This window comes from Paroedura picta, chromosome 2 (genome assembly GCF_049243985.1).
Source record: "Paroedura picta isolate Pp20150507F chromosome 2, Ppicta_v3.0, whole genome shotgun sequence".
Classification (NCBI taxonomy): Eukaryota; Metazoa; Chordata; class Lepidosauria; order Squamata; family Gekkonidae; genus Paroedura; species Paroedura picta.
This window is the reverse complement of record NC_135370.1, coordinates 132,723,534-132,733,660: the sequence shown is the minus strand read 5'-3', so window position 1 is coordinate 132,733,660 and position 10,127 is coordinate 132,723,534. Positions and strand designations below refer to the sequence as shown.

The window sequence follows — 10,127 nt, the reverse complement described above, 5'->3', positions numbered from 1 at the left end:
CCCAGCAGGCGGGGCGGCGTACGGCGCATGCTCGGTGCCCTTTGTGTCCCGGGCTGGCTGGCTGGCTGGCGGGCGGCAGGCAGGCAGGCTCGGCGAAGGCCCGGCCGCTTGGAGTGCCGCACCGGCCGCGACGCGAGGCCCGCCGTGAGCAGCAGAGGGGTCGGGCGGCGGCGAGGCCGGCTCCGCCATGGTGAAGAAGCGGAAAGGCCGCGTCCTCATTGACTCCGACACCGAAGACAGCGGCAGCGAGGAGAACCTGGACCAGGTGAGCAGCGCCGGAGCGCTGGGCCCGGCCGAGCTCCCTCCCTCCCTCCCCTGCGCAGCGCTGGGCTGGCTCTCGGCGGGGGGCCGAGGAAGCGCTGGGGGTCCTCCGGGGAGCGAGGAAGGAGGCGGGCGGGGGCTTGTCGGGCCGAGAACGAGCAGGCGGCGGCGTTGTTTGGGTCAGGGGGGACTCCGTCGGGAGAGGCGGCGCTGGAGCGGATCCCCCTCGCACGGGGTGGGGGTGGGCCCAGCAGGTGGGGAAGGAAAGGCGAGGAGGCTCGTGGCCTGCGGGTGGGCAGCAGCCGTGCTTGTGGAGGCCCCGCGGCTTCACCGTGCTGGGTGGGTCTCGGGATTGAGTGCCAGCGGAACTGTTGCGACCAGCCCCCCACCCTGCGCTTGGTTTAGGCTTTGCTCCGAGGCATGTTGCAGGGTGAAGTCTGGGTGTGCTACCGGTTGTCGTGCAGCCAGCTAGATGGCAAATTCTCCATGGAGCTTGCTTTTGTCATTCTGAGCTTTGCCTTGCTGTGTTCTATCTAGAGAAGATCTGCCGGGCATACTTCTTGGGCCTACAGAGCTGGGTCTTTGAAACCGCTAGCGAGGTTTGGTTAGCTTCCCCTACCCATGCCCCTGTGATGCCTTGAAAGCATTGACCCTTGTTCCTTTGGCAGCCGCTGAGCAAGCATCTTGTCATTTTGTCTTGACTTCTTGCAGGATGTACTGGGTGTCTTGCGTGAGAGTGCTCAGATCTGCTCCCCTGTCACCCAGCTTTTAAAATGTGCAGTGTTTTTTTCTGTTTGCCTTAACACATCCAGGGAGCATAGATCTTGAGGGGCAAGTAAGGTGCTGCTAATTTTGTCTCTTGTCCACTTGAACCTGGAGACTGCAGCAAGTATCAGAAGAATACTGCCACTTGGAAATTAGTTGTTCGGCAGTATTTGTATTAGAAGTAGGTTCAGAATGTATATGTCCAACAAATACCATTGACAGAAATGGAATTAACATGTACATGAAGAGTGTCTAAATGTATTTTGAAGAATTCTTTTTTTTAACATTGGTAATTCCAGATACTTTAGTATGGAATAGCAAAATAAAACAGAAGTCCAGTGGCCCACTAAAGATTAACAAGATGCATTCTGTTGTAAACTTTTGTGAGTCAAAGCTCACTCCATCTTGAGATTTTCATCTATTAGGCATAAATGTTATCATTTATACTAAAAATGCAAACAAAAGATCTTTTTGGAATGTCTTCCCCCGCCCCCTTCTGCCTTTCTGTTTTGTGGCTTTTTAAAAACATGTATCTGACAAATGGAGGACATTTTAATGGATTTGACTCATAAAATATTATAGTGGAATTAATTTAGCTTGTGATTAAGGTACTATGAGATTCCTGTTTTATTTCCCTTATGTGTGAACTTAACCATCTTTGGTTTGTCTTGACTTCTTGCAGCCAGTTTGGTGTAGTGGTTAGGAGTGCGGACTTCTAATCTGGCGAGCCGGGTTCGATTCTGCGCTCCCCCACATGCAGCCAGCTGGGTGACCTTGGGCTCGCCACGGCACTGATAAAATTGTTCTGACCGAGCAGTGATATCAGGGCTCTCTCAGCCTCACCTACCCCACAGGGTGTCTGTTGTGGGGAGAGGAATGGGAAGGCGACTGTAAGCCGCTTTGAGCCTCCTTCGGGTAGGGAAAAGCGGCATATAAGAACCAACTCTTCTTCTTCTTCTTATATGTGCTTAAATAAATAGGTTTTAATATGGCTGTGAATTGTACGCGGAACTGGAAAGGAAGAACCTGAAAGTTCCCTTTTTAGTCTAAGGCAAGTTACAGAAAAGATTATAGGGCCCGGCCAGACAAACTCATAGGACCAAACAACGCATTTGAGGTGTAGCATGAAACTGCGTAATAGCACCTTAGACTTCAGAACTCTAGCACATTTGGTAGCCTGTCAGAAAAAGTGCAGTTGATGTGGAATTGTTGCCTTGTGGTTTATCTCTGGGAGACTGTTCCACAGTAATGTGTAAAAAAAACTTAAGGGAAGATTGGGCAGAATATGCAGGAGCTAAGAGACAGAAATTGAAAACGAGCTACCTTAAACCTTTATGCTGGATGTATTTATATGTACGCATAATCTATTATAATAATGTATGTAGACATTATTTGTGTTGGCTCTTCTAATATTAAGTAAAATGTACGTACCGTGTTTCCCCGGAAAAAAATGTTACATTTATTCCAGTTTTCCCCAGAACCCTGTTAAATAGTACTTTAAGTGCCGGACAGCCCTAAGGTGGGCCCTGGCTTTAAGCACCAATTAGATGTAGGTCTTATTTTCGGGGGAGGGCTTATACTATCAGTGCATGAAGAAGTACTACTTTCGAATTAGGTCTTATTTTCAGGGAAACAGGGTATTACTAAAAATGTGGCTATATTTTAGTTTAGCCATTGAAACTAGATCCTTGATAGTGAAAGAATTCAACCAATCGATTTTTTAAATCAAAGGTTGTGTTTTAACATGATGCTGAAAGATCTGTTGACCATATAATAAAGCTATAGCATCTCAGTATTAGAGGAAATGATGGAATAATGATACTAATCAATTCCTACATGTTAAAATTCCTACCTCCAGTACATTTCCTGCTGTTGCTGCTTTTGAGAATTCTACTGTAAGTTGCATTTCAAATTTTATCTTGCTGTAGAGCAGGGTGGACTCCAGGGAGACATTTCTTGTGGGCAGTACATTTCTGTGATTGAGTTTTTATAAGCTTTTTAGTTTAACTGAAGGGAATCAAATTCCAGTCTGTGTTATAAAAAAGGAAACAGCTCCACAATGGTTGAAAAATCGCACATGATTGAATCCCATCTTCATGCTTGTTGCTCGAAAGCATTATTTTAAAAATCCACTCTTGAAGATAAAACAGTCTGTTTTATCAGTAAAACAGTCTGTCCCACATAAATATTGTTTGTAATATGCCCAATTTATTAGTTATACTGGATTCCATGCTTTATATAACCATTCTGAATCTGTGGAAAATGTGTGCATTTCTAATTAATAAATTCATCACTGTTTCAAGAGCTATATCTTCAATCAAGTGCTTCAGATATCACAACTAAAATTGCCATTGAGTCTTGGGACTCTATAATCCATAATATCATGAATCAATTTGTGGACTTTTAAAGACTCTCCCAAAATATTAAATTGATCAGTTCTAGTATCTCATCACCAACATATATAAATTGGAATTTTATATGTACACTAGTATCAAAGCCCATTTTAAAAATGGGCATTGAAAGGGGCGGCAGGCAGGAGGGCGTGAGAGAGTGGCCACGGCTCCCTTTGGCCCGCAAAGCGGGCTGAAGGGAGTGGAAAATCCCACCCCCTGCTGCCGGCGACAGGGCTTTGCAGCCCACAGAGAGGCTCCACCCCCCCTCCCAGGCTTCCTCCCAGCAGGAGCGTACCTGTGGGCTGCAAAGCCCTGTTGCTGGCTCTCTCCTCATGGGCGATAATGGAGGCTACAGCCACAAGGCTTCTAGCATGAACAGGGCCCCGGTCTGTCTCCTCCCAGGAGGCTTTCCCAAATATAAGGAGCGAAATAGTGTTAAGGATGATAATTGACATGTTATTAAATATCATTCACATAATTTTAAAGAAAATTTATCAAGGTCAATATTTTTTGGTATTTTTTTCCAAATCCATTTTGTCACTCTTGCAAAACAATTTCTCCCCCGAGGCTATTTCCCATTTAACTCCTAGGTACACCATTTAACAGTAAGTTAAGTTGGCTATGGCCTGAATGGGTAGGAGCTACAAAGTCCACAGTTCCCAGCTTCTGCTTTCAGAGGACCTTTCCACCATTTATTGATCAGCAGAAGAACACTAGTGTGCTCATACAGTTCACAGGGGTACTGGTAGATAAATTCCCTAGATTAGCGATCCCCAATCTGTGGGCCGCGGACCACATGTGGTCCTTCGACTAATTGGAGGTGGGCCCCAAAGGACGCCTTCTCTCCCCCCCTGGGCCTTAACTTCACCCCCCCCCAGCCCTTTACAACACACTTCATTGTTGTGGCATGTCTGTATCTTATTTTGAAGGGATGTTTAAACATTACCATAGCAATCAGAGAGCGCTAGGGCAGTGGTTGAGAGTAGAGGAGTAAACTACCCCCCCCACCGTGCCTCAGAAAAAGGCATTGAGTGGTCCCCGGTGATAAGGTTGGGGACCACTGCCCTAGATTATTTATTATTCAACATATGGCATCTGTGTAATATAGCCAGGAGATCCTAAGATTGTCTGGATGCTAAGCAGGCAATGCTTGGTGGTGGTTAGCCATTGCCTGCCCCCACATTAAGGCCCTGCATTCTTTGAAGGTGGCCATTCCAAGTTTTAGCCAGGGCTAACTCTGCTTAGCTTACAGGGGCTGATGGCATCAGCCTAGCAATAGTAGCATATTGCATGAAAAGCTTGTCTACCATTACTGATTTTATTGAAGAATGCTTTGTAAGTTTCTTAAGGCAGTGGTCCCCAACCCCCGGTCCGGGGACCGGGACCGGTCCATGGATCAGTTGGTACCGGTCCGCAGCTCCTTCTCGTCCTCCTCCCCGGCTGCTGCCTCGGGGACTGCCCTGCCACTCTGCTGCCGGCTCACCTTCAGTGCTCTCTGGTGGGCGCCATGGCTGGGGCTCCCCCTTGGCGTGGCACTGCGCAGCTGCTGCTGTCAGCACCCCCCAGGTGGTGGGAAGTCAGGGGCACTGGCGGGAAAGCAAGTGGAGCAGAGGCTCGGGCGGCGGCGACATCCCTTGGCAAAAGACTACCCCCCCCCCCGGGGCCTCAGTAAAATTGTCAAGCATTGACTGGTCCCCGGTGATAAAAAGGTTGGGGACCACTGTCTTAAGGTACCCCATAGTTCCCTGGGACGCAGCCTGGTAATCACATAGCTTGCAGAAGAAGCTATGTGATTTTACCATACCTGGTCAATTTTGTAATTGTGGGGACCTGTGGCATGCAAAATGTGGAACACAACGTATTTATAACATTTACCAGAAACTGGCAGACTTCTGTTGTGTTAATATTGTTTAAGGGAGCCCAGGCAAGATCTTAGATTCTGAGGTAATGATCCAGCTATTTAGATCCATCTCTGAGTTTTTGAAAAAGTACAAAACGAGGGAAAATCTAATTTTTGTTTTGTTAAAGACCTCACAATTCAGCAACTCGTCAGTAAGCACTAGGTAAGTGACACAGCCTGTGGTTCAGTCTGATGTAACCTTTTCTGTGTGTATATATGTGTGTGTGTGTGGGGGGGGGGGGAGTCCAGGCTCAGGAAATAGCCAAGAACCATGGCCTTTCCTATGACTCAATACCTTGAGCACCTCGCATACAATCACATACTGGGAGCTGGGGATTGGAGCAGAGTATCAGCAAAAATCACTTTTTTCACCCTCCAGCAACAGAAACTGATCAGAGTTAATTTTCACCAACAAAGAAGAGTAGTGGTAGCTCCTCTGTCAACTTCCATGACATCAAGCCAAAACGTGGCCGAAAATAGGTAGTCTGAATCTACAGTTGGTAAAAGACAATTGATGTCAGTCTTTTGAACCTCAGGAAGAAAATAGGGAATTTTCATATTCCATGGAGTCTAAAACATGTGACTGTAGTATATGGGTCTCTACTGTGCCAAAAGAGCAAACATGGCATGGTCTCAATTAGCAACAAAGTTTTGTATCTGCTTTATGTACCAGGTAATCTTTGGCTAGTTAGATGGAGGGTGGCCTTGTCAGTTGTAAGTCTTTTGAGGGGGAAATTCAAGAACACATACTATATAGCATGAGAGGTTAGAGAGCATGTTGCTTAGGATGTTTTTTCCCTCAGAGCTCTTCTCCTTTGTGTGCCTTTTATTATGTAAGAAGCTAGCAACTGTTCCTTCAAAAATCATATGTGTCTAGGAACTTCCTTTATCAGTTTCTTGGGTTTTCAGTAGAAGTTGTAGAAGGCTTCTCTCTAGGAACTTACTGCCATGATGCTATTTCAGAGAGAGAGAAATGAGGGGATGAGATGGCCACATGGACAGCTAACATCACAGGAGCCTCAAGGCTAAGACCAAGAAGGAGTCTTGCAGTCACATTCCATCAGTGGCATATACTGGCTGCAGGAATGCATGTTCAGGTGTCTTAGCAACATACCTGATTGTTCAGACAATCAGACCAGCTGAGGGTTGTTGTTGTTAGGTGCGAAGTCATGTCCGACCCCATGGACAATGATCCTCCAGGCCTTCCTGTCCTCTACCATTCCCCGGAGTCCATTTAAGTTTGCACCTACTGCTTCAGTGACTCCATCCAGCTACCTCATTCTCTGTCGTCCCCTTCTTCTTTTGCCCTCAATCACTCCCAGCATTAGGCTCTTCTCCAAGGAGTCCTTCCTTCTCATGAGGTGGCCAAAGTATTTGAGTTTCATCTTCAGGATCTGGCCTTCTAAGGAGCAGTCAGGGCTGATCTCCTCTAGGACTGACGGGTTTGTTCGTCTTGCAGTCCAAGGGACTCGCAAGAGTCTTCTCCAGGACCAGAGTTCAAAAGCCTCAATTCTTTGACGCTCAGCCTTCCTTATGGTCCAACTTTCACAGCCATACATTGCAACTAGAAAGACCATAGCCTTGACTAAACACACTTTTGTTGCCAGGGTGATGTCTCTGCTTTTTAGGATGCTGTCTAGATTTGCCATAGCTTTCCTCCCCAGGAGCAAGAGCCTTTTAATTTCTTTGCTGCAGTCCCCATCTGCAGTGATCTTGGAGCCCAGGAAAATAAAACCTGTCACTATCTCCATTTCTTCCTCATCTATTTGCCAGGAATTGAGAGGGCCGGATGCCATGATCTTTGTTTTCTTGATGTTGAGTTTCAAGCCAACTTTTGCACTCTCCTCCTTCACCCGCATCAACAGGCTCTTTAGTTCCTCTTCACTTTCTGCCATTAGAGTGGTGTCATCTGCATATCTGAGGTTGTTGATATTTCTCCCTGCAATCTTGATCCCAATTTGTGACTCCTCTAATCCCGCCTTTCTCATGATGTGCTCCACATACAAGTTAAAAAGATAAGGCGACAGTATACAGACTTGCCAAACTCCTTTCTCAATTTTGAACCAAACAGTGATTCCATGCTCGGTTCTCACTGTTGCTTCTTGAGCTGCATATAAGTTTCTCAAGAGACAAATAAGATGCTCTGGTATTCCCATCTCTTTAAGAACTTGCCACAGTTTGTTGTGCTCCACACAATCAAAGGCTTTAGCATAGTCAGTGAAGCAGAAGTAGATGTTTTTCTGGCACTCCCTAGCTTTCTCCATGATCCAGCGTATGTTGGCAATTTGATCTCTAGTTCCTTTGCCTCTTTGAAATCCTACCTGTACTTCTGGAAGTTCTCGGTCCACATATTACTGGAGCCTAGCTTTTCGGATTTTGAGCATAACTTTGCTAGCATGAGAAATGAGTGCAATGGTGCGGTAGTTTGAACATTCTTTGGCATTGCCCTTCTTTGGGATTGGAATGTATACTGACCTTTTCCAATCCTGTGGCCATTGTTGGGTTTTCCAAATTTGCTGGCATATTGAGTGTAGCACTTTTACTGCATCGTCTTTTAAGATTTTGAATAGTTCTACTGGAATGCTGTCACCACCACTAGCTTTATTGTTGCTCAGACTTCCTAAGGCCCATTTGATTTCATATTCCAGGATGTCTGGCTCCAGGTCAGTAACTACCCTGGTTATCAGGAATGTTAAGCTCGCTCTTGTATCTCTTCAGCTTCTGTTAGGTCCCTACCATTTTGGTCCCTTATTATACCCATCTTTGCATGAAACGTTCTCTTCATATCTCCAATTTTCTTGAAAAGATCTCTAGTCCTCCCCATTCTATTGTTTTCTTCTCTTTGTTTGCACTGTTCATTTAAGAAGGCATTCTTATCTCTTCTAGCTTTTCTTTGGAATTTTGCATTCAATTGAGTGTATCTTTCTCTTTCTCCCTTGCCTTTCTCTTCCCTTCTCTCCTTAGCTATTTGTAAAGCTTCAGACAGGCATTTTTATTTCTTGCATTTCTTTTTCTTTGGGATGGTTTTAGTTGCTACCTCTTGTACAATGTTGCAAACCTCTGTCCATAGTTCTTCAGGCACTCTTGTCTATCAGATCGGTGGTCCCCAACCACTGGGCTGCAGCCCGGTGCCGGGCTGCAAAGGCCCTGATACTGGGCCGCGGCTCCCTGCCTCCACAGGGCCGCGCGCATTTGCGCCAGGCGTGTCCGCAAATGCGCATGCACTGCAGTCCCATGCATGCGTGGCTGCAAACGCGCATTCGCAACCCGGCCGTGCATGTGCAGCCGGGCAATCGCCCTTCCCGCCGCCACCGGTCCGCAGCCTGAAAAAGATTGCGGACCACTGTATCAGATCTAATTCCTTAAATCTATTTGTCACCTCTACTGTATATTCATTGGGGATATGATTTAGTTCATACCTGAGTGGCCTAGTGCTTTTCCCTACTTTCTTCAATTTAAGCCTAAATTTTGCAACAAGAAGATGATGATCTGAACCACAATTAGCTCATGGTCTTGTTTTTACTAACTGTATAGACCTTCTCCATCTTTGGCTTCAGAGCACATAGTCAATCTGATTTCTGTGTTGACTGTCTGGTGATGTCCATGTGTAGAGTCATCTTGTTGTTGGAAAAGAGTGTTTGCTATGACCATTGTATTCTCTTGACAAAATTTTACCAGCCTGTGGCCTGCTTCATTTTGTACTCCAAGGCCAAACTTGCCTGTTATCCCGGTTATCTTTTGGCTTCCTACTTTAGCATTCCAATCCCCCATGATGATAAGCACATCATTTTTTGGCGTTAGTATCTGGGATGCACAGTTTCGAATCCCCACTCATGCCATAGTAGCTCACTGGGTGACTTTGAACCAGTCAAACTCTCAGCATAATATACCTCACAGGGTTGTGAAGAGGGGAGAATGGTGTAAGCTACCATCCCCAACCTATGGGCAGCGGACCACTTGTGGTCCTTCGACTAATATATTGTATTGTATTTATATCATTCTAGCTTACTGATGTGGTAGGAATGTTGAGGTAACTTTATCTTAGTCAAATCTGGAGAAGCTTGCTCTAAGATACTTCTGTATTCTGCCTCATCAGGAGCTCTTGTCATTGGCCAAACGGAAACGCAGTGACTCTGAGGAAAAGGAAGCGCCTGCTAGCAAGCCAACAGCATCGTCAGACTCTGAAACTTCAGATAGTGATGATGAGGTAAATACTGTAGAAAACTAGACAGCTAATTGCTATAGTATTAGCAGTGAGGAAATTATTATGGGTTGTTCTCTATACATGGTTTGTATTGCATTTATTTATGAATGGACCTAGATTTAGAAATTGACTCGTGAAGGAATGCACACATTCTATAGCAACCTGTATTCTCAACCTGTATTCCCAGGGAAGCCTGATCTACAGATCTTGGAAGCTAAGCATGATTGGCCCTGGTAAGTACTTGGATGAGAGACCACCAAGGAAGTCTAGGGCTGCGACTACCTCTGAATGACTCTTACTTTGAAAACCCTACAGGGTTGCCTTAAGTTGACTGTGACTTGGTGGTACTTTCCACCAGCATTATGAGGCACAAGTAATGAAAAATACAGGGGGGAAACAGAAACAGGAGATAACACTTGTTTCAGAGTTAGAGTATACATTATTTATTTATCATATATGGCATATGTGTAGTACAGTCAGGTGAACCCAGGATTGTCTGGCAGTCAGGCAAGAGATTCTTGGAGGTGGTTCGCCACTGCCTGCCTCTGCATCATGACCCTGGTGTTCCTTGGGAGGTCTCCCAACCAAATACTAGCCAAGGTTG

General features: G+C 45.9%; 1 protein-coding gene across 1 annotated transcript in view; it reads left to right on the top strand.

Annotated features, from left to right (window-relative positions):
* The first annotated feature begins 28 nt into the window (after window positions 1-28).
* Window positions 29-10,127, top strand: part of RTF1 (RTF1 homolog, Paf1/RNA polymerase II complex component) — a 41,573-nt gene continuing 31,474 nt past the window's right edge. Inside the window, exons 1-2 of the mRNA XM_077322829.1 lie at window positions 29-265; window positions 9,416-9,526. Of these exons, the coding sequence (XP_077178944.1) occupies window positions 188-265; window positions 9,416-9,526 (189 nt within the window). The 5' untranslated portion in view covers window positions 29-187. The remainder of the gene's footprint in view (window positions 266-9,415; window positions 9,527-10,127) is intronic.